General features: G+C 40.5%; 2 protein-coding genes across 4 annotated transcripts in view; one reads left to right on the forward strand and one right to left on the reverse strand.

Moving 5' to 3' along the window:
- The window catches only part of plod1a (procollagen-lysine, 2-oxoglutarate 5-dioxygenase 1a), a 21,838-nt gene extending 12,295 nt beyond the window's left edge, over positions 1-9,543 (forward strand). The window contains exons 10-19 of one of the 2 annotated variants that reach the window (XM_068732921.1): positions 496-617; positions 1,542-1,646; positions 1,789-1,914; positions 2,241-2,382; positions 2,599-2,712; positions 3,647-3,712; positions 3,973-4,077; positions 4,373-4,519; positions 5,210-5,335; positions 7,721-9,543. In XM_068732921.1, coding sequence (XP_068589022.1) covers positions 496-617; positions 1,542-1,646; positions 1,789-1,914; positions 2,241-2,382; positions 2,599-2,712; positions 3,647-3,712; positions 3,973-4,077; positions 4,373-4,519; positions 5,210-5,335; positions 7,721-7,876 — 1,209 coding nt within the window. In that variant the 3' untranslated portion in view covers positions 7,877-9,543. Of the gene's footprint in view, positions 1-495; positions 618-1,541; positions 1,647-1,788; positions 1,915-2,240; positions 2,383-2,598; positions 2,713-3,646; positions 3,713-3,972; positions 4,078-4,372; positions 4,520-5,209; positions 5,336-5,582; positions 5,709-7,720 lie in introns of both variants that reach the window. The other variant, XM_068732920.1, reaches the window with a different exon arrangement.
- A 650-nt stretch (positions 9,544-10,193) lies between these two features.
- tpx2 (TPX2 microtubule nucleation factor) lies at positions 10,194-18,202 on the reverse strand. Of its 2 annotated transcripts, none has more exons than XM_068733746.1 (17): positions 18,152-18,202; positions 17,536-17,663; positions 16,647-16,775; positions 15,307-15,430; positions 14,426-14,488; positions 14,171-14,281; positions 13,837-13,946; positions 13,523-13,671; positions 12,965-13,136; positions 12,747-12,882; positions 12,060-12,282; positions 11,884-11,976; positions 11,615-11,788; positions 11,371-11,517; positions 11,189-11,294; positions 10,820-10,986; positions 10,194-10,629 (listed from the first exon to the last, which is right to left on the reverse strand). In XM_068733746.1, the coding sequence occupies exons 2-17, from the start codon at positions 17,636-17,638 to the stop codon at positions 10,519-10,521; spliced, it is 2,118 nt and encodes a 705-aa protein (XP_068589847.1). In that variant the 5' UTR covers positions 17,639-17,663; positions 18,152-18,202; the 3' UTR covers positions 10,194-10,518. The 2 variants fall into 2 exon arrangements, with proteins under 2 accessions (XP_068589847.1, XP_068589848.1); XM_068733747.1 differs by lacking the exon at positions 18,152-18,202 and adding an exon at positions 17,749-17,771.
- Between the last annotated feature and the right edge of the window lie 6,386 nt (positions 18,203-24,588).

Raw genomic sequence — 24,588 nt, forward strand, 5'->3', positions numbered from 1 at the left:
TAAGATTTACTTTAAAGTGTCCCACAGATGATCAAAAAGGCTCACATGATGAATTTACTGATTAGATGTATTTGTATCTACTAAATGAAACTAAACATCCTGTCTTAATTGGCATTAAGGCTCCACTCACCACTCATATGTCATTTCTGAGTTTTATCCTGAAAATAACAATGTATAGAGCATACCTAGCTCAGACATTTAGTGACTATGTCCAAAGCCTTAAAATATTGAGAATGAAAACCACAGCAGGTTTGAATGGGTTAAAGCTCCTAAGGGGGTAAACGTGATGAATGCCTCCATTATGCTCCATTAAACATTAAACATTCAGGAGCTTGTCACCAAAATAACAGCCTCTTGCTACCACACCCTTGATACTTGTCATGTATAGAAAAAGCTACTGGTTGTACAAACATGTACTATAAATACATAAACACTTTTTCCATAGTAACTCAGACGCCTGCTCTTTCTATCTGTTTATTTCTCCTCTCCCTCCAGGAAGCTCATCATGAGGGTCAGATCAGCTCTTTTCTGAAGGATCATGGAAGCCTTTATCAGGATGTCAAGCTGGTCGGCCCTGAAGAGAAGATGGACCAAGTGTCCTCTCGCAACCTGGGCTTGTGAGTCCCAAGTGACACCAGAGTTCTAAACTATTTCTAAAGAAACCGAGTTGCACAGAATCAGATAGAGTATGCTTTAATGTTGAACTTATTGACGTCAGGTCATGTGACTAAAAAGAATGAGAAAAAGCTTTAACACTGTCGTCATTTGACAAAAACAAGTTGTGTGTGTTACTTTGATATGCACAAGGTTTACTGTGCATACCCTGCAGTATTCTTTCTTTCCTTCATGAGAAGCTTCTGTGATCATTTACTGAAAGTTCCCCTCCAGTCAAAAAGCTCTTGTCACCTCGTTTGGATGTTTGAGCTTCACTGTGCAGAATGATTGAAGTGCTTAGTTTGTTCTCACATCCTTCTGCTGCAGAGGGAACGTTTCTTTATGCTCTCCTTTAGTCTCAGTTTAACACCTGGATGCAGCAGCAGGATTCACAACTAGTTTGGAAGCCAATCACAGACCAACAGCAACTAGATTATTATATTACATTATATCACACATTCATAGATTCTGAATATTTCAACGAGGGAGAAGGAGCAGATGTCATGTTAAAAATTTAAATTTGGTACATACATTTTTCTGTGGATTCTTTTACAAAACATGTCTGGAGGAGATCTTTAAAGTCAAACCTCACTTTTAAGGAAATATAAGGAGACTTTCCCATGGCATCATCCATTGGTACCAAATTCACACCCAGTGGAGAAGTAAAGTGAAAACAAACACTGCATACTGGGATTTCTTAGCAAAAAACAGTTACATAAATCTCAGTTGGACTGTATGAAAAATGTTTGCTTCATGAAAATAGCAGCTTTTGTGCTTTTGACTTGATTTTCAGAGCCAACACGTATGACGTTAGGTCATATGGTTTATCCAGAGTACCAGCGCTGCTCTTTAGTCTCACACTATATACTGTCTCTCCTCTCTTTCAGTGATATGTGCCGGAAGGACAAGGACTGTGACTATTTCTTCATCGTGGACATTGAAGTGGTCCTACAGAACGAGAACACACTTAAAATTCTTATTGAACAAAACCTGCAAGTATATTTAATTATTGACATTAATGTAGCTGATGTCTTAGGACTGCTGTGGCAATTTCTGTTACACTAATTTATTAGCAGTTTACTTACTGTATTTAGCCAGATGACATATAGTAACACTCTTTTAATTGTCCATCAGTCCTATTGTGGCACCGATGATAACTCGCGTTGGTCGACTGTGGAGCAACTTCTGGGGAGCCCTCAGTGCAGACGGCTACTACGCCCGGTCTGAGGACTACGTGGACATAGTCCAAGGACGCAGAGTGTAAGTGGATTTAAAGAGTTCAGAGGCACATTCAGTGACAAACACTTTTATTGGAGGGCTAGACTGAAGAGCCACAGACTGTAGCAATAGAGGCAACTTTACAGAGCTCTGCAGATATGCACCCAATCACATCAAACCATAGGACTACCAACGTCTGCACACTGCACCTCATTACAGGGATCACCAATGGTGGGGTGCAGTAGAGAGATGTGTTTTTAATATACAGGGGAATATATGTGGGAAAGATCACAATTATAACATCTTATTACATCTTTTCACTGGGCGTTAGTGAGAGATCCTAGTGTTGGTGTCTGTCTTGATTTTAGAGGGGTGTGGAACGTCCCGTATGTGTCCAATGTGTACCTGGTGAAGGCCAGCCTCCTCCGATCAGAGCTCTCAGACTACGAGCTGTTTACCTCAAACCTCTTAGACCCTGACATGGCTTACTGCCACAACATCCGCAGCAAGGTCAGTATTAGTACATGTATGTACTCTACATAAACAAGGAACAAAATAAGCACAGCATAGAAAGAACAAAGTTTCACTTAGTTAGTAGACTCTTTCCTGTTTTGCTCCTTCTGCTGTTTTTGTCATAATCTATTTGCTCTTAGATCTAATGAAAAAAAACCAATGTTTATAACTGTAAATGTAAAATACTTGACCTGTTGTGAATCTTTCCTTCAGGGAATCTTCATGTATGTAACCAACATGCACACTTTCGGTCGCATCCTGTCAACAGAAAACTATCAGACGAGCCATCTTCATAATGATCTGTGGCAGATCTTTCAAAACCCAGTGGTGAGACTGAGACTAGCCCCTCATAATATTACAGGATGTGGTAGAAGTGGTGACAGGGTCTGTAAGTGATGCAGGGGGGTGCCCCCTTGCGTTGGTTGTTGGTTATTGCAATGGCAGGAAATGTGCTGTGGCTGTACAAAACCATCTTTCAAAAAGTAGGGCTGATGAACTTCCATCAAAGTCTAAGTTTGATTCTTCAGTGTTGACTATACTGAAGTAAAATAAGAAGTACAATCATGTCTACCCACAATGCCCCCCTCAAGCACTGAATTAGCCAATAGCTGACATATGCTTCAATATACTGATTAATGCACACATCATGTTGACAATATCTACTGAAGCCCTCAGAGGCAAGTGAGAAAAAAATTCTGGTGATCAAATTCTAAGTCTGATCTAAAAAAAAAAAATGTATATCATTTTTTGGTCATCTGAGGATGTCATAATGTTTGTATGTTAACTACATACAGGTTTAACTGTTTGTGGTTTTCTGAAAATTAATCAAATGAAGTATTTCTCCTTCAAAACCTTTTTGTTGTCATTTCAAACTCACTGACATTCTTGTTAAGAACTAATCATGTGAGCTATATAGATATGGTTAATATGAACATTCAAAAGAGAGTCACACAACTTGGTTGTGCTCATTTTCAATCCTTCACCATGTCATCAGCTGGATGTTTCCATGCAGTGTGATATTTATGGATGTCTCTTATTCTTAATTCTACTTACTGACTGTGCACAGCTTTATACATACGAGCCCTAGAATATCTTTTCAGCAACAGTTGTACTTGTAGTAGTGGTAGTATCATCAGCAGTAGGCTGAACACTAACATGACAAGTGCTGTGAACAGTTACCAGTGGTTGTGGTTGTAGTAGCATGAGTATAGTAGCAGCACTATGTAACAATCACTGACTGTATGGTGTGTGTTTCTTTCAGGACTGGCAGGAGCGCTACATTCATGAGAACTACACTCGCATCATGAAAGATAAGCTGATTGAAACTGTGAGTTGCAGCACAAGTTGACATGATGACTCATGAGTTGCCCATATTGAAATATGACTAATGTTTTCTAATAGAAAGAGCGGAACACATGTAACTCCCTCTGTGTTTCTAATGAATACTCTTACTGTAGTGGACTGCACATCACAGACAGACGTCATTTTAAAAAGAGCAGAGTAAAGAAAGACATTAATGGATTATGTATTTATGTGCGGCTGTATGGATATGTAATTGGACTCAGTGCCCTGTCCTCTGTCCCCCAGCCTTGTCCTGATGTCTATTGGTTCCCAATTTTCACTGATGTTGCTTGTAACCACATTGTTGAAGAAATGGAACATTATGGGAGGTGGTCGGGAGGAGCCAATACGGTATGTTATTTTATGGGTTTGTCTTTGTTTGATTTGATCAGTACAGGGATTCTAAAGATTCTAGATGAATATTTCTCATCGTCAGTAATAACAATAAAAATACAGGAACTATGGTGAGAAAATGTCTATCCACAATCACATCTCATCATTGCTTCTTTGTTAGTCAGTATAATTCCTTATTTGTGTAATGAGTCGCTGTTAGCATTATCTGCCATCTGCTGTAATTTGCAACGAATATCTCAAGTCTTCTTGATGTTGAGGTTTTTCTAAAAGGATTTATTTTTTGATTTGTCAGGACAAAAGAATCCAAGGAGGCTATGAGAACGTCCCCACGATCGATATCCACCTGAATCAGATCAACTTTGAGAAGGAATGGCAGAAGTTCCTCCTGGAGTATATAGCACCGATAACAGAGAAAATGTACCCTGGTTACTACACCAAGGTAAGACGAGAGCAGAGGAACTTCACATACTCCATGTCTCATCCACATTATCTGAAATTAAAATGAAGATGTTTGCTATAAACTAACACACTCACTTATCCCACTTTGTCTGCACCTTTGTTGAAGAATGAATGTAGTTATTGTACTGAATTTCCCAGAGTGCTCCTCTGAGTCCAATAGTGTAGCAAAGTTAGAGGAGATATTTTTGTCGTCTCTGGTGTGAGTGAGTCAAAATGAACTACAGTGTGTGTGATATAATGAAGGAACATGTCAGCCAGTAGAACAGTGTGGCTCTCTGATGTGTTTGAATAGAGCAGTGGAGCTCTTTGGCCTAAGATATGTTACACTTTGATACACACACAATACTCTACAGTAGATCAGTTGGTTTGAGTCTGAATACAAGAGAAAAATATAGAATATCATCCGACTGGTTTAAGAATAGAAATGTTACCAGCTTTTAAGAATGATCAGATGATTGACAGAAAAGGAATCAGTAACAAATTTGATAATTGATTCTTTATTCAACATTTGTAGGACAAAAGGAGCAGTGTAAAGATGTTAACACACAATTAATGATATGATATATTCACTGAATAATGTATCGGAGGATTGAACATGACTGTACCCATCAGCAGCAGCTCCCTCACTGGTTCCTGTGCTGCTGCTGTCTAACATGTCTTCTCTCATCAGTGCGCCACTCCCTTGAACTTTGTGGTGAGGTACAAACCTGACGAGCAGCCCCTGCTTGTCCCTCACCATGACGCCTCCACATTCACTATTAACATAGCTCTCAACAGCAAAGACGTAGACTACCAGGTAAATGGGGAGGAGCTGACAGGTAGTAGAGGCTACAGGATGTGATGATGTGGGTGATCTCCACTTCTCTCTCTGCTTCTCCTCTCCATCTCTGGAAGTGAATGCTGGACCGGGAACCAAGCTGATGCTTTTCTATATTGAGCAGGAGCTGCGAGGGGCGCACATGTGTTCACACTCTGTCTGTGGCCAGATGAGCAGTTTCCTCTGCGAATGCTTGCATGACTCCTCTCTGTCTGTGTGTTTGCAGGCTCAGTTTGAATTGGCCTTTGTAGTTAGATATAAGCCAGATGAGCAGCCGTCTTTGAGACCACACCATGACGCCTCCACATTCACTATAAACATTGCACTCAATCAAGTGGGCGCTGATTACCAGGTGAGTGTGTTTAGAGGTTGTTAGAAATCTGACCATTCCTACATGGTTACTACATCTTAAAAGAACAGCTGATAATATTAGACAACGCCTGGCAAGCTTAGCACCTTAATCTGAATTAAACTGTCAATTACGTCAGTGGGTACAAACATAGGCAGGATATGAAACCGTGATTTACAAATCGATTTGAGCCATTCCTTCTTGTCTAATTCCACAGGATAATCCCATTGACATTTTGAATCTAATTTACAAGGAGGTCCTGGCCAAGGTGTATAGCACATTCCAACAACAAGGCAATTCAAAGTGCTTCACATAAAACCATTAAAAGCATCAAAACATAAGGCAAAGAAAAGGAGATTTAAAAACAATTAAGAACATTCATTGAAACAACATTCAGTGTCAAGACAAGTACATTCGGTGGCCAAATGACCCTTAATCCTGTTTTTAATCTTCAATGTTTAGGAAATAATCTAGTTTTTAATGTCTCTGTAGCTCACACCAAGAGCAAAAACTTTGTAAGCACTTTCACCAGAGACGGTGCACGTTTGAGGAATGACGAACATTACTTGTCTGTATGACCAAAGGCTGCAGCTGTTTTAGGAGTCAGTAGAGAACGCAGATAAGGAGGCGGTTTGTGTAACGTATGGCCTCATAACGAATGTTTCATTTTGTGGTTTTATGAAGAAAACAAAGCTACTTTCTCATACAAACTGCAATGATGTGTGTGAAAACCAGAATCAGACACAAATCAAATGAATCACTTGACATACTGAATCGAACATTTTCATTTCAACTCTCATGGATATATATAAAATATCACCACAATCAATTGCTGATCAAAGTGGTGATTCAATACATTTTTTTCCCTGCAGCAAAATAATTGCAGTATATAAATTATTTAAAAGAAACTTAATTGAGATGCATACAGATTATTAATATTTATTGTAAATAAAATAGGACAAGCTAGAATATAATCCATTAACTTGGACACTTTGAGTTCTACCACTCTCGAGTTTTCAAACCGTTGAACATTTTTGGAAGACATTAGTTAACCAGGTCGAGGAATAATGCAGCACAGTACAGAGTCAATTGCACTTATAATGTCTTTTATAATAGTTGTACTTGAATATCGTAATGGGACAGTTATGAATCAGGAATGTGTCCCAGTAAAATCACAGTGAATGCTGGTAATATAATATACCCATAAGACAGCCATGAACACAGTCATCAGAATAGTTCTTTTAATCATATGATAAGACCATACAGGGCGCACGAAGAGTGGGAGAGACAGGAGGTCAACAGGGGCTTCATGTTGGTCCCGTTTCAGGCTGAAAGTGAACAGAGAGTGTAGCCGTGCAGGTTTGACTAAGCATGGTGCTGAATCACATCATTGAAAATGAATGCCGTCATATTTCTGGCATGAACATCTTCGTCCCTGATGATTCAAGCTTTCCATTTGTGTCATTTCTATGTTTGTGAGTCCGTCTTCTTTGCATGAAGCTGAAGCTAGGAGCCTCCTTTTTATTTTTGCATCCATGTTGTTTTCCTACATCTTCAATATACTGGAGGAGACAGTTATTCAGCCATTAGTCCACAGTATTTTTGCATTATGCTACATGGATTTACAGCTTCTATCCTTGATGTGTGATGATATAGTATGCTGTGTGTTAGTCCTACAAGGCTTTTTAAGGCTTGAACATAACATTTTTGAAGTACAATATATATGATATTAACCATAGATAATAATTTTACAACAAGTAATAATAACAGAATATTGATATATATTGAATTTGGATCTGGAGTTAAAATAGCAGGTTCTGTGGTTGTCGATTAACAAATACATTTCTACATTCATTAGAATTTTCATCTTGTGTCCTGGTGGTTAGTGTTACCTTATCTTAAAACTACAGATCCATTTCTTGTTAGATTGTGTATTGATTATGAGAATTAGTAGTTCTAGTTCAGTTGAAGTGTAGATGTGTCAGAGGCTGATGTGTGTTGTACTGTGACTGCAGGGAGGTGGATGCAGGTTCCTCCGCTATGACTGCGCCATTCAGGCTCCTCGTAAAGGCTGGACCCTCTTGCACCCGGGCCGCCTCACTCACTACCACGAAGGCCTGCCCACCACCGCCGGCGTGCGGTACATCGCAGTGTCATTTGTGGATCCCTGAACTCCCAAAGACGGCACACAGCGCCGGCTAGTCCACACCAAACAGGACACACACAATGGCCGCCTCCTTCAGCTTCATAGCTGCTCTCTCTTTTCTGACTCGGAGCAGGTGACCTTTGCTCTTTTTCATGAGTTAATTTGCTTGTTTCTGTCTTACTTAAATAATTATATACAACTTATTAGCAGTAGAATATCAGTGCTCTATGATAAACACAAAAACACGGACGCATAATGGAACAACAACATATAATGTTGTCATCAAGTTAGAGGAGAACTGGGTCTAAATTATCACTTTCAAGCCTTCACAAATATTTGTGACCATCATGTGTCGTCTTTCAAATACAGTTGTGTTTTCAGACCTGCTATGCATTATGGGTACAAGTCCCAGGGCTCCAGATCTCTGAGGGTTTTAGAGGCTCAGGTTAACTGTGTTTAGTTGGTTCATCATATTGTGACTAACTAGTTTGGGAATGTGCACCACTTCATCACAATACCAACTGATTTGATGATTATTACAGACGTCTCCTTGTGAAGGGGTCCATAAGATGTGGAGTTAGAGAGAAGTGGTCTGACCAGACCTCTGTAGCCCGCTGCTCATCTCTGCTGCTCCAGGCTGCATTCACTATATTTTATTACACCTCGTCTCTCAAGGATTTTAAATGGGATTTACTTTTTTAGGACTAACACTGTTATTTTCCTCCTTCAGTAGCTCTTTGTGCTTCAGCCTGACTAACATGAAGTAGTCCAACGGCTGATCTTATTACCTAAACTCCTTGTTCTGGATGTGTGACTTTAGTCCCAGTTCTAAACTAACTTGTGGAACAATGTTGGCATTTGTTTTTTGTCTCTGAATAACCAAGCGCTTCGTCCTCCTGTAGTAAATATGTTCTCTTAGATCCGTGTCCTCTGTGCAACAGTGTTCATTTACAAACTGCCCTTCAGGCATACATTGTAGAATACATTGAATATTGAAAGGAAGCCATATTATATCACCACATGTTTTAACAGACAGAGTGCGCAGGCCAGTAAACAAGAGGTTATACGATTACATTATGGGAAGTGTAGGATCCAGTGTTTAGGAGCTTAACTGTAATCAGTGTGGGCTGCTTCAGCTCTGACAGAGGTTGTATTACGAGCTGCACCAGGGCCAGCCTAAAGCACTCTCACCTAATCTTCAGACTGTCTCAAAGAGAGACTTCATCATCATTCCACACAGAGCCACTGGTTTAAGCTGAGGTCTCCTGGTTGGTCTGGAGTTAAGGTGTGGGCCTTGAGCTGGACTTCTCTCAGGAAATCACCAGGAGTTCAGTTTAGATTTCCTAGAAATGTTTGTGTAAATGTTCATTTGGTCAAATTGTACTTGATTAACTAACACTAACTGTGCCTTTTTCTGTATCCAAAGCAATTCTTTTCAAACTCTTTCTTGAACTGAGACACTCCAAAGCCTGTTACGCCTCTTATTTATTTTGTGTATATTTTATTTGATAAGACACACACCCTGAATTTTTTTCAATTTGTGATATTTTTGTGAGATTTCCTTTCTGGAATCAGAGCTTCAATGTGCTCTCACTGACGGTTTTGTAAAAGTGAAACATACTCACAGTTGTCATGTCATGTTACAACCCTCACTGTGCTTTGAACACAACTTGAATAAAGCCGTGAACTGAAGAGCGTGTGAAATGTGATTAAACCACAGTCGCCTGTCATGTTTTTATCTGAAATAAACTTCAGGTATGGAGGACAATAAGGGACATAACACACCATTGTGAAAGAGATTGACATGTTAGTTGCTGTAGATACTTTCTGACCTGTCACCAAGTAACTAAAGAACGGAAATAAATTGAAAATCGTTTAATGAGCGGTTTAAAAGTCAAATTAAGTTGCAGTTTGACAGCATGAATAATATTTAAAAATATATAGACATTTTCTTTAATGAAAGAACTGGCAGCAGTTACTTTGTGTTTTTTTACAAGTCATGTCAACAGTAGCTTAACATGCTTCTCCCTTATTACAAGTTTCAGCCATAATGCTGGTGTTGCTTGAAGGCACTTTCACATTTTCAAGTTTCAAAAATGCACACTAAAAATAAAAAAAATAATCTGCAATCAACTAAAATGACCATAACCAAACCAAGAGCAGGTAACCCATACTTTCATACTGCCAACCAGTTACCACTAATCAATAAGCTGTTTTAAAGTTTCCAAATGATAAAACACAGCAGCACACAATTTGGAGTTTTCCAAGTTTAAAGATGAAGATTGTGTTGTACTAGCATTAAATATGAACGTAAAGTTGCAAGAACTTCAAATGAAATCTCCTTAATTGGGAATATTTTATTACTTTTATTCAAAAGAAGAGCTTTATGATAAAAAGAGAGAGACAAACTGTAAATCGCTTGTTAGTTAAGAGAAAAGGGTAGAGAATATACAGCATATTATAATTTAAAGCTCATCATGGAACAAAGGAAAAAAGCTTCAGTCGCTTCAAATACACATTGATGTACAACTTCACATCCAGAACTCTACCGACTAACAATCCAAAAGTTTGTAAAAATCATATGAGAAAGATAAAAAAAAAAAAAAAAAAAAACATCTGAAGGCTTAAAATATGCCGATCTCTATAGCGTGGAGTGAAGCAGGCCGATCACAAGCGGAAGCGGTCAGAGAAGTTGGGTGAGTGGGGGACTGTGAGAGGAAGCTCGCTCTTCTTCACGGCTACAGGTTTGTAGTGTCTGACGGGCTGAGCAGAGTGGACCTGGTGAGGAGAAGAAAACAAATGCAGTTAACATCACGTTGGAACCTCCAAGACTTCCTCCTCTTAATAAAGTTGGTTTACTTTAGAGTCACTAAGTTGGTACTTTCCCCTGAGGAGGCAGCCCTTTAACATTACAATCAATCTGAGGATTCTCACTCAGTAATGGAATAAACTAGAGTTTGGCAGTGACCTGTTCTTGCCGCAGCCTGGCGATGTCTTCCTTCTCCTTCTGCTCCTGCTCTTGTCTCTGCCCCTCCTCCATGAGCCTCCTGAGGGCCTCCTTCTCACTGGCCTGCCGCTCGTATTCCTGCCGCTCCACGGCCCGACGCTCCGTTGACAGCTCAAAGGCCTCCACAACTGTGGAAGAATCCATTCCTTAGTGCCACGACAGATGGAAGTGAAGGCGACAGCAGCACAGAGAGCTCCTCTCTTCACAAGGTTTGAATAGTGTCACAGTGTTCAGTGCTTTGAGCTGTTGATGGCCATGTTAAAACCATCACAATATCACAGGTCTAGGTAAGACCAGGCTTTGGTCAGCTCTGCATGTTAATAGACTTACCCACTGAAGCCCGGGCCTCCTTTTTGGGCTGGAAAGGCTCTTTGTGAGTGACTGTGTTGGGCCTGGCTTTGAATACTACTTCCTCTCGTTTATGCTCTTCTTTCACCTACAGAAAAAGTCCTCATGAATGAATTTCAAGGTATCGTTGGTTATTTACTTTAAACTGTCTGATTGTGTCGTACCATCTGCTCCCAGCGAGGGCCCCTCACAGCTCCCCGCTCATCCAGCAGCAGTCTGAAGGGCTCAGGCTTAGTGGGCTCCAGCTTCTTCTTCTCGGGGAGGAGCACAGCGTCGAAGTCCGGCAGTGGCTGGGCCTTGAATTGCGGTACCTGGAACAGTTCGGAGGAAACGTTAGGAGAGTGATTTAGTGGTTGCGTCTTTACTCTGGAGGTCTAAAGGACGAGGGTTGTGTTCGTGGATCTCCACCTCTCCATTTCGCATTTCCTGCAGCTTCTTCTCTTTCAACACCCTCCTCTCTCGGTCCCGCTCCTCAAAGGAGAAGGGACAGACTTCCACATGGTGGTTCTCTTGTAGCTGGGGCTGGAAGGGAAGGCCAAAATGAGGCACTGCGGGGGCTTTGATGGGCGAGGGCTGTTTGACCTGAGCAAAAGAAAAGAAAACAAAACAAAAAAACACTTTAGCTGAAGAAAAGTCATTATCCTTGAAGTGTTAGAAACAACCAGATGAGCCCTTACTTCCTCGACCTTCTCCATACGAACCCTCTTCTTCAGGGCAAAAGCTGGAGACTCTGGCACAGTAGGATGCATCATTTTCTTCTCCGGCAATCCCTGTTGACGGCAGGAAACCCTTTTCACTACATTCATGTTATAGAAATCAATCACCTTCAAAGCCTTGCAGGATTTAAACTCACCACGACTCCTTCCAGGATATTTTTGGGCACTCGCTGGGCTTTAAAGGCGTGCGCCTTCTCCTCGCCTTCTTGAGGCTTCTTGGTAGCCTGTCTCTCATGGAGACGTTTCTCAATCTGCAGCTCAAAGCCTTCGGGTACAGTGGGTTCCTTCACTGCCGGCCTCTTTAGGTGCTCGGCACTCTCCAGAATTTTCCTGTTCAGTGCCAAGGCATTGAACTTAAACCTGTGAGAAAAACACAATATTTAATGGAAATTCAATATTTGACACGGACATTGAAGGTACTGCAGGCTAGAGACTAAACAATCTAGAGACACGAGCTTCTATCAAAAGTCAGCCCAGACATTTCCAGTGTCTTGGAGCTCTGATGGTAAAGTTCATGAAAATATCACTGATCTAATCTTGCCTCCTCAACAGAAAAATACTCATTTCAAAGATGAAGTGTTCCAACAGTCATTTAGGAACAAGTAGAACAGCTGTAAGTATTTAACCAGATACAATTTAATGGAACATGCTGACTTACAACCACAAATAAAAGGGCAGTTGGACAGCCCACTTTGGGGCTACCATGAAGGTAAGAGGTGGGTGTTGAAAAGTAAGTATCAATAATAAACATGCTGCTTGTTATTTTAACAAGGCAGGGACAAGAGCTGGTGCTACGTGAGGACGGCTTCAGTAGAGGTTCTTACTTTTGGAGTCGGTCCACCTCTTCAGCCTCCAGGTCAGCACTGCTCTTCACATTGGTTGGCCGGCTCCTCTGGCGGGTCATCAGGTGAGGGGTGTGAGGCTGGGTGAGCTTCAGCTTATCACTCTTCGCTGCTGGCCCTAAAACAGTTATAACCAAAGTGATTAAGTTAAACTTAACCCAGAAGAAAAACCCACATCTGGCCCTGACTATCCTGCACACCTCTCTCTTGACTCCTGCGACTTCGCAGATGGTACCGGTCAGGGGTTCGTTTCTGGAACTGCTCTATCTGCTGAGCCATGGGCACGTAGGCAGCCGACGCCTCCACCTCTCTCTTGTTGCTGGTCGACAGGTTGAAGGGTTTCGGCACGGTGGCGCCTCTCATAGCCTTTGTCTAAAAAGAATAAAAGGAGAGAGCAACGGTAGAAATTGGGTGCAGTTTAATATGCACATGTACATTTGGATGTCTAGTTACTTTCCTCTCAGCTCAGTTGAGAATTACAACTTCAGAGTCATCTTGTAACTGAGCTGGAGGACGTTTCGGGCCATGCAACATCATCAAGGAGTGTATATTTATTTCTCTTGATGAGGTGTTATATAGGTTTCCATCTAGTGATGAATGAATTTAGTTTTTGTTGAAGAAGCAGCGGCTTTACTCCAGCAGCCCGTTGTGTGCACATTAAACACTGAACCTGTTTAAGTGAACCATTCGTGGTCTGGTTTGACAGTTTGCCCCCCCCAGGTTATACTAGAAGGTGTGAGCATATGAGAAGTACTGACTGGGGAGGAGGCTTTGCGGAGCTGATTGATGAAGTCCACTTCCTTGTGGGCTGCGTTGGATGAAGTGGTCGCCTTGACACGAGTGTTGGTGTTGAAGTGGAACTCTTTGGGCACAGTCGCCATCAGGACCATCTTCTTTGGTGGTGGATCTGAAATAAGTGATGCAGATTTACTTCCAAGAAGTAAACCTGAAGAACAACTTCCAGACCCTTCAAAATTTAACTAAACAGCTCATCAGCCGGCACATAAAAAAGGTTGTAGCAAGGACATTTGTTAATGTTTGCAGCCACACAGAGTCAGTCATAACTACTCACTGCCAGCCAGAGCAGCCTTGTAGCTGGCCTCGTTCTGCCTGCGATGCAGCGCCACTTCCTTCTGGAGGTTCCTGATACGCTCCAGCTCCTGTTCTTCAGAGCTGTTTGGCCTGTTTGGACATAATTATCAGCAACAATACAGCTTTAACAGCCGTCCTGTTCAAATCACTTAGACAGCTGGAAACACTTTGGCTCTCTGATGTGGATGGATCCCAAGTTGTATGAACATGTTCTTTTCTAGCACACTGTGGAGGAGGCTAGAGCCCAGAGCAGACCTCCCAGTCCTTCAGCATAGAATCACACAACAGAAACTCCAGTGGAGTCAGAAACTCACTCTGTGTTTGCAGTAGAGGAAGATGCTGCCCGGGTCTTGGGCGCTGTCCTGGTATTCTGCGGCACCTTGCTGCAGAGGACCCTAGTGGATCTTCGGGCAAGAGGAGGAGTTCTAGAGCAAACAACCACAGTAAAAAAACAAAAGGAAATACAACATGGAGACATTGACGAGGTCCCATATAAGCAGGCGTTCAGTAAAGGCTTAAAAAGAAACCAGTCATGGGCATTTTGACGATAAGACAGTTTTGACACTTACTTTTTGTGTTTCTTTGATGGTGGTGAAGCCGGACCGCTGGTCAACACTTTACGTTTTGAAACCCTAAAAGGAATTAAAGAACGAGAAATAAAACATGTTTAATCTCAAGTATAGGTCAAGTCCCCAAAAACAAACTGATAGACCCTTTTCTTTCAAACACTTGTCCCTCCGTGAAATCCAGTCTTCAAGCCCAAAACAACTCTCGGCCATAGACATTACACAACCATCTGTACAGACTGAATAATATTCCCTGTGAAGAAAACTCAACTTGATATGTAAATTAATCTAAATCATGAAAAAATATCTATTAATGCACACTGTAATAGAAGTATAACAATGACTGTATGGGACTGACATACAGGGGCCACACAGCTTACAACTAGCTGCCTGACTTTTATAATATGAAGCAATTAAAAAAAAAAAAAAAAAAAAAAAAAAAACACAAAACCTATGTATTAATCCCTCTCAATCATCTCTTCTGACCCACTAGAGCAGTGTGGTGGTGTCTATCTTTGATCTGAGACCCTAACCCTCTGCCTGGATTTCCTCATTTTGCCATGCATGTACACTGGGTGTAGCCGCCGGGCATGCGCAAGCACACATCCAAGAGGAAGCTACAAAAAAGGGCCAACACAGCTCCAAAACAACAACAACAACAACAACAACAACCACCACAAATATAGCGCTGCTGTATGTGATGCTGATACACTGGGCACGTGAGCCTCAGGTGTAGTTGAGCTACCACATTGGAGTTACTCTAAAGTGATTACGGCAATGTGCCAGAATCATCGGGTAAGGTTGTGTACAGTTATGAATCAGCACCACAGATAATTCAGATTAATTGTGTTGCACACATATGTCTTCCATCACAAGGACTTTACCTGCGTGGTTGGGCAGGGGGTTGGTGAGCGGCGCTCCTCTTTGGTCGTGCACCAGTCCGAGCAGGAGAACCATCCCCCCAGGATGTGACCATGTTTGGAGGTGGAGATGTGGACACACTAGGACCTGAAACATTGACAAGTCCATACGAGTCCACATCATGAAACTATTTACTGAGAAACAGAAGAGGACCACACAAGAGCTCAGCTTTAAATCGTCATCGTGTATCATAAAGGATCCAATTCAGTTAATCTTACTTATGAACCCAAGTGGTGTTTGTTTATGGCTTTTAAGAATGGCAAATGAACCCTTCATAACTTACAGCATTGACAGGACAAGACCTTGTAACTGCAAGACTACAGTTTGTCCACAGAAGGAGCAAGCTACTTTTATTGTATGCTCTTAAGTATTTCATTAAGTATCTGAATAAAAAAAAAATATATAGTTCATTTTTATAGTGACCCATTTATTGTTTAGTAACGGGATTAGGGCGAGTAGAATACTTTTTTTTTTATTGCAAGACAACAGATGATACATAAGGACGACATAAACGGTGAACACAGGCCAGCTAACATCATGTAAGTGTATGGGAGAACAGGGTGTGAGTGAGTGAGTGAGTGAGTGAGTGAGTGAGTGAGTGAGTGAGTGAGTGAGTGAGTGAGTGAGAGAGAGAGAGAGAGAGAGAAAAAGAGAGAGAGAGAGAGCTATGTGAAAGGATAGAAAAGACCATAAGCGAATAAATAAAAGAGCAAATAACAAATTACAAAATATCAATAAACATGAGCTTTACACTGTAAAAAAAACTAAAATATGAAAAAAGTCAGGGACAGTGCCACCCCGTCCACTGGCAGCGAGACATGACATGGGCCCCTTCAGGGAGCTCCAGAACGCACCAGCAGGGTCAGTCAGGCCGGGTCAACCAGATTGTTGTTGTTGTTGTTGTTGTTTCGTTTTGTAGTTATTGACAAGAAATGTTATATATTCATTTATATTTGTTTTTTAAATGTAATTTGTGTATTTTTTATTTGACTGACTGGTCCAGCTTTGGGTTGCCCACAGACCCTTTAAAAGGAGGGGGCTGGCATATTGTGGGTTTGATCCCTTTAAAAAGACAAAGCGCTCCCTGACACCAGGGAGGGGGCACGTTTTCTTTGGGGGTTAGACATGCAGTTTCATAAGTCACTGGTGACCCAGCCTTCCATCCCCTGCGGCCCATTCCAGAGGGAACCATCAGAGTGCCCTGAACTCAGCTTGAGCCGCATAATAATAATAATAATAATAATAATAATAATAATAATAAATGCATTTTCAGAAATTAGCTATAATGAAATGTAAAACCAACCAGAGTCCTCTTCTGCCTTGACTTGAGGGGCTACGATGGCTCTAGGCAGGTCCAGCGCGTGGCTTCTCCTAAAGCCTTGTTCAGGCCTCAAAGGAGTTTTAAGGCCATCTGCTCCTCCATCCTGTTGTTCTGCACACAGATCAAGAAGATGGACTCTTCACAGATTCTTTGATGGTTAATTTAACATAAATATTGGCTATTCTACACTGTAGTATAGTTTTCATTACCAGTTCCAATTTTGTAGCAATTAGGCCAGTATTAATACTACTGGTACTATCTTGTTAAAACTCAAATACTCCTCATTCCTCTTCTGATAAGTCACACCCTGCTTGAACACAGCAACACAGTAACACCCATCCGACTGACATAGTGAAGCGGGGTGCAGGTCAGAAGCTGCAGAGAACTGAAATGATTCATGACGCCAGCATTCAAACAAGACCCAAGGAGAGAAGCTGCTGTCCTAAAGTGTTGAATTGGTACATTGTCTAGTATAAATTTAAGTAAAATGTCAAAGTCTACCGGCATCTGCTGCTTTGATAGGGTGCTGCATATTTGTCTACTTTTGAACCATTACTGTCACAACAAATGGAGTGGAGGCCATTCCCACATTTTCATTAGGAAATTGCAAAAGTCCTCTTCTACCAGCGAGCCGAGGCTATCTTGACAACTTCTATGAGCTGAACACACATCACTGACTTCCTTTGTGCTGATAGTTTCCCTTCCAAATACTTTGCTTTAATAAGAAAGGAAAATTAGCGAGGGGCTGGGAAGAGACGGCAGCACAGTGTTTTTAACAAAGACAACAGCAATACTTTGTCCTGAGCATGTTGCTGTTAGGCACAAACCAAACAGCGGTAGGATCAGAGGATAACCTCGGAGAGATACTTACCAAACCACACATCTTCGCTTTCGGCATTTTCCAGATCTACGAAGTCGACTACGTGAGACGGGGCATCAAACTCGTAGCGATCACCGGAGTCGCTTTCAGCCATGATCTCAAAATGTGTTACACCTCACCTAAACAGGAAACAAGTACCGTTAAACACGAAAAATCTTTGATCACAAATGAAGTATGCGTTCAGTTACCATTAACGTAACGTACACCCGATAGCTGTATGATTAACGTTAGATGAGACAGGATGGAGTGGACCGAGGGAAAGCTTAACAAAACAATTTCACTTTGCCTGTAAGGAAATGTAATGTTACATTGCCGTGGACATGTACGTTAACGGTATAATACGGAGTGGCCGGTAAGAGTCATATTTTCTTCACGAAAAGTACGTTACGATAACGTTAACGTGGCCGAGGGAACACTAACTAACGTTAAAGCTAACGTTAAACTCGCCTTCATTAGCACGTATCAAACTACTGTTAGTTAATTCGAATTCACACATTAGTAGTATTGCTACAGCTATCTGAGTTGGTAAACTTGAGCTCTGAACACAGGGAACAATTACTGATGTAGCGTTAGTACAAAATAAGTACATTTATTGGGAAAAGCTTACCGAAACCGTCTGTTCTCAGAGCAACACAAATGAAACACAGCGAGCCGTTAGCGCGTAAATCTCTTTCCTTTTGAACCAGCCAATGGGTAACATCGTGATCATAAGCTCGCTGTTCATTGGCTCATACAAGTCAACTTCCTTTGACCTGCCCACGTGATCACCACAAATACAAATATGATAATATTAATATATCAAATAAAATATGAAACTATGTACGCACGAAACAAAATGAATGCATGGTTTATTAATCACAGAAGTTTGAGTGTATATATTAACAGAGAAAAACAAACGAAGTCTAGACGCGTTCATGGATACGATAATACTTCCGTCATGGGAGCCTGACTTTCAGAATAAGACAGGTGAGCCAAGTAAACGTGTTATTTATGTAAATTATCAAATTAACTCGATCAATGAACTGGGGCCGCATGGCAGTAGCGTCCACTCACCACACGGTTGGTGGATGCATGTGTGTTCACAGTAAAGGAACTTATGCTCTATAGTTACTACTGTAGAAGAACAGAAGATTGACAGATTCATTTTTGATGTAAAAAAACCACTCAATGGATACATATTACATACAATTGTATAGTGGGTCTTCTTTACTTTAGGAGCAACAAGGTATCTTAAATAAAAAGAAAGGGATGTTTGTTCTCATCAGACATACCATGAAAAAACAGAGGGGTGAAAATGACGAAGAATACTTTGTTTGAAAGGATAGTCCAGACTAACATGATGCGACTATAGACAAGTGAGTTATCCGGGTTGTCTGTGCTCTATATTCTGATTTTGCTTGTGTTAACTGCCAACACGCCTTTAAACCCATTAATCCTTGTATGCTAACCATAGATTGTATATAAAAAGTGGACATAGTCATCGTGACGTCACCCATTAAATTGCGGACTGCCGTTTAGAAGTCTTCGCCCTTTCTCAATACCAAGTACGGCAAGTACAGACTTTTTTTTGTTATTTTTTAGCAACCAATGAACAGAAGTTACCATATTGGAATGCGGAGGAGTGACGTAGAGACGCCATACAGCTCTGGTAGCGACAGAGACCTGTCAATCACATTTAGCCCGCCCATAGCTTCATGGTCTGCTTGACTCTAGATGGACCATAATTTACCAAATGAGCATCAAGAGATTGAGACCATGAATTCATGTTTACAATGTTAACTGAGGTAATAAATCAAGTGAGAAGTAGAATAATTTTCTCATAGACCTCTATACAATCTGACTTCTTTATGAAACCAGAGGAGTCGCCCCCTGCTGGCCAGCAGAGAGAATGCGCGTCTAGCATTGGCTTCACTCGGAAGAACCGGAGCTTGGCGCCTGGTGCTAACTCAGTCTTCTTCTGTGTATAACTGCCAGTTTTGAGGATGGTTTGGGGGCTAGTTTTGCCTCATGGTGCTAGTTGTGGCCCTTGGAATTGGTGGTTCATCAGTCATTTGGCAACCCCAATAAGGCTGCTGTTGGTCCAAACGATTTTGCCTTCCAAATGAAATCTATATTGATTGATTTTTTTGGCCACTTCGGAGCAGAGGATGAAGTTATAAACACAACAAACAAATGATCACCTTAACTTCCCCAGTTGGGCAGACTCTATCTGTCTGCTGTTTGGGCACAAGGCAGACTAAGAAGTGAACCTATACTCAACGTGACGCCACCTATTGGTTTGTGGACTATGGTTTTGAAGTCTGGGCCCAATCCTAATGTCCACACACGGACTCACGAATTTCCAGCCGCTTTTCAAATCGTTGAGTGCTTTAATAAGGCTCTCTTGCAGACATTTTTAATCCTTTATGAACACTTTATGTAAAAGCCTTCTGTGGGAATTATCCACAACTCATATCGCCCCGGAGGCATGAAAAAAAGTAAACAAAGAGGACAACACCTGCATGTTTAGCCTGGCATATTAAATTTACAGGGAAATATTAAAGGTGCATAATATGAGATTGGGAGTGATCTATTGCCTCTCAAAGGCTCTCAACATGGCGGAGCGGCTCGCAGCTAACCTTGCTGACCAACCTGAGGGTGGGTGCTATGGTTTAGCGACGATGCCGTGGGTCATGGATGGCGTTATCGGTTTAAACCACTGTATGAGAGCAGTGCAGAGCAATAGCCGTGAGCTAACCAGTGGGGCACGCTTACATGCACTAAAAGCATCAAGGTATCGTGAAAGTTGCAACAAAGTGCTCTCCACTTCATATTTATACCATTTCAAGCCCCTGCAGCCTCTCACATTAAACCCTTTGCCATGTGAGATAAGTGAAGTCCCTGAGGCTTCATGGTTTAAGGCCTTTAGGGGTGCATAGAGTGCTAAAAGCGGCAATGAGTCAACATTTTTGCACTTCTGGTTCGTCTCAAAGTCAGTGGGTATTTGAATAGGTTTTTGGTTAGATGCCTGAAATAAGGTCTTTGGTTAAGAGTTTTTAAAGTTTTGTTTTACGATATAAAATAAGTCAGTTAATACCCCTCTGGTGAAATTAGAAGCTTTGACGTCTCTTAAAAAAGGCGCTTGCTAACAAGTGGCTTATTGAGTCTACTAAAAGTCATCACATCAACTAATCTGCCTTCATAGCTTTGTTAAGTAGAGTTGCACTCATGCACCGTGGTGTAGTTCTTTTAGAGCCTATTGTTAAGCTTATTTCCACAATAATCCAAAATCCAACCAGTGCGATGCTAACGTCCTGTTGGACTACGAAAATACATCATCCCTGCAGCTCTTTGCAGGCCCTTGATTTTGGCATTTTGGCGATCGCTAGTCTACTTTACGATCACTCAGACACATTGAAATAGAAAGACATTCAAGTTTATATTCTAGATAGGATAATTATTGTCATTTAATAATTAACACCATTATTATATAATAATATAAAGACTAAAACCATTTCATGTAGACAAGTATTCCTGAAGATGCAGTCAGATCTGTAGATTCACAATTCACACAGCCATCATGGAAAATGTCAGATTTGAGCACTTGAAAGTCTTCAGTGTTTCTATGTATTTTACCGTTGAGAAGGCTCTGCCATGAACGGCACACACACCTGTATATGGATGAAACATATGTCCCCACGTATAATATATAATAGGCAATTACAGAATGAACATAATGATTTGATGTCAGATAAGCTGATGTGGGTATTTACTTAGATCCTCTGAAATGGATTTTTTTTTAACCAACTTGTCACCTTAATATATTAAGTTTCACTGATATAACCAAATGTTTAGTCATTATATGACAGCACATATCTAAAATCTAATGTACAAATAAATGTTACAAATTCAAGGCAACGCTTTGATCTTAGAATATTTTCACCACTTTGTCTTGACACAGACTGTCCTTTTTGACAGTGAACTTATGCCAAAGACTGTTACCTCACTGGCTCGTGTTTCTCTCCTGCTAAATTGATAGCAGGGTATTTTGCACACTGGTCATGCAGAAACCCGATGTCATGTCACGTGAAAGGACCTGAGAAGATATTTTGATGCTAAAACATACATACTTTGACTAAAATGTGAATGTTCAAATTTAAGGAACAACAGTTCATTGCTGTCCATTCTGTACACATGACATCTATCACACTTCTGTCCATCCTGATAGAGGGATCCCTCCTCTGTTGCTCTCCCTAAGGTTTCTTCCTCTTTTCTCCCCATTAAAGTTTTTTTTTGGGGGGAGTTTTTCCTGTTCCGATGTGAGGGTCAAAGGTCAGAGGATGTCGTATGTGTACAGATTGTAAAGCCCTCTGAGGCAAATTTGTGGCTATACAATTTTTTTTTTAAATTGAACAGCTACAGAACGATATAAAAAAAAAAAAAATAGTGGATCTGCCCTTTAAACTCCATGAGCCAATGGTAAAGAGATGGAATGGAACAGCTGTATGAGATTCTGTGACTAAGGGAAGGCGTGTCCTTGCCCGTGCCTGGCAAAACTAGCACATTATGGAGGAGATTCTCTCTACAACACCACCTGTACTGGAAAATCCAGTTAAGCGAGAAACCAGCTTGACCAGTTTGAGTTAGGTTTTTGAGAGATGGGGGCCAGCCACCAGCTTGGATTCTTTCCACATCCTCCAACACACTGTGTGTACAGTGGGCACATTTCTCCAGTGTCCCTGGCTCTATAGGTCCTAAACAATTAGTATGAGTTTGGTCTACTATGCCTGCAAAAACTGGACCCACAACAGTACCATTAATGCACATGCAGAATATGTGCAACATAAATGAAACTGTTCAATATCAATATTTCCTTTGTGCACTAATGTAGATTAAACCGTTCGGTTATATTTTGCTTTTTCTTATTCTTGATAAGAAGAATTATTATACTTATTACTGATGCTTCTTGTTATTGAGAATAAGAGTTTGTTTAAAGACAGTTTGCTATATTTATTATGTTCATTTTATTTTGTATTCTTGTTCTGTTTTGTTACTTATTTGTTACATGTTAGAAGTGAATAAATATATATAAAATGAAACGTAAGGGTTGGCACTGTCTATTCATATTCATCAACATTACTTTATGACTGTATGAGTATGATTGTTAAACCTGTGTAAGATAAACATATCGTTTGTTTTCATGGATCAGACCGCTGGACTTGGCATTCTTTATTGAGATGGTTGTTCAATGGACTTCAGCTTGTCATTTAAAGATTAATCCCAATTAAAAATGTGTGGGTTACTGTCTGCAGAGAGAGGAGTCTCCTTCATGTAGCCGTGCATCTCCTGAACGGCCTTGCCTTCGGGCCTACTGCATTTGTCACTCGATTTGTACATGTCTCCAAACAGGCTTCCCATTGCACCCAAGGCAGCCATCTTTTCTTCCTCCTGCGTTTGGTCGTTGTCTCTCTCGCTTTCCTTCATCTCGTGTGATAAGCTGTCGGCTGACCAGATTTCTCTGTTCCGATGAAAAATGTACTAAGCGAGAGAACCGGGAGTCCAGGAAGGCCGCCTTATTGAGAAGCATCCATTCGCTGCTCTCTTCCCTGTAGCGCATTTTCAAGTTTGCCACCATCCTGCCTGTGAAAATAATCACACTAATTCAGCCCCATGTCACACATTAATATTGATCATTCTAATCTTGTTCATTTGAGATCAACTTGGAAAATACATATTGTTGTCATCATTATTTTCCAAGAAGAGTAAAATACTGATATTAAAAAAGAAAAGTTAAATACCTCTGACTTGAATACATCACACCATCTGAAGAAATGCGTTATCTCCACAGGGAGTTCTTGAAGTCCTGGACTTCATTGACACTGTGTATACCATTAAACGTTAACTGGTGAAAAAGGTGTTTCTCCAGATTAAATTATGTACTTTATCCCAAATTTTTAATTTGGGATAAAGTACATTTTAAGTACATTTTTAGTACATTTTAAAAAATACATTTTTAACCAAATTAGTCTTTATTTCCTTTGACATGTCATTTTTTTTCCTATCAAGTTATCAAAATCTATCTGCAAGTCCTTCCAAAAGTTCCAAAGAGATACAAATCATATTCTACAGCTTTTTGATGAATTAGATAATATGATGTCCTATGATTCATTTGTGTCTGTACAGGATTTTTTAAATTCTCCTCAGGATTTATTTCGTTCATTTTTGCCATACGGATGAATTGATTCAATTTATGAAAATACACTTCAGTTATGGTGAGAATATTATGACACACTCTTTACTGATGTTGGATGGAAAATCATTTTTCTGGAGGTCTAAAGTTGAGATAAACTGGATGAGGGTTTGGCCTTCACCTTATAAGTACTGTACTACAAACAAGGCTAAGGAAGTACATTTCTAAATTTTAAATGAAATGTATTCCACTTATCATCTTGTTGCCAAATTTACAGACATTTATATTTTTTGTCCCTTTTTGTAAATGTGATAGAGAAACAATTTCTCACCTATTTACTGATATACTATAATTTAGGACATACCTGGAGTCTCACTTTTTTTGAAGACACCTATTTTGTTTATTCTTTTAACCTTAAAGATAGCTCTTTAATAGAAATTAATAAAAATGTCCCTTCTACATCACTTTTCTAGTTACACAAGCTCAGTCACTGCCTCCTTACAGTTATTGAACTATAATATTGCTCCACCTGCCATTATTACATTATGATACAATTATTGACCAAAGGATTTACATACATTTAATTTACTTCTCAGAAAATAGACACTGTATTGATATGAATGGATTAAAAGGATTTTTTTTTCAGAATTCCCAAGCCTTTACTGGCTCAAATCATCACAGGTCATGTGGTTGAGAACATCTGTAATAGGTCTGTAATAGGTCTGTAATAGGTTTTACACTCTTTGACCAACAGATGTTTAGTAAGCACATGAAGCCTCAAGAAAAAAAACAAACTTCTGCAAACCAGTCTGCTGGAGAGCACCATAAATAGAACCTACTTTGATGGCCTATAGGGCAGAAAGGATGCAGCTGAG

This window comes from Cebidichthys violaceus, unplaced genomic scaffold, assembly GCF_023349555.1.
Source record: "Cebidichthys violaceus isolate CVI_PGR_0920_01 unplaced genomic scaffold, fCebVio1.0.p SCAF_6, whole genome shotgun sequence".
Taxonomy (NCBI): Eukaryota; Metazoa; Chordata; class Actinopteri; order Perciformes; family Stichaeidae; genus Cebidichthys; species Cebidichthys violaceus.

Coding starts and splice junctions, on each gene's coding strand:
- tpx2 (XM_068733746.1), bottom strand. CDS start 17,638: ATGGCTGAAAGCGACTCCGGTGATCGCTACGAGTTTGATGCCCCGTCT. Junction 14,282..14,425: donor CCATCAAAGAAACACAAAAA/GTAAGTGTCAAA, acceptor TGTTTGCTCTAG/AACTCCTCCTCTTGCCCGAA. Junction 12,883..12,964: donor TCGCAGGAGTCAAGAGAGAG/GTGTGCAGGATA, acceptor TAACTGTTTTAG/GGCCAGCAGCGAAGAGTGAT.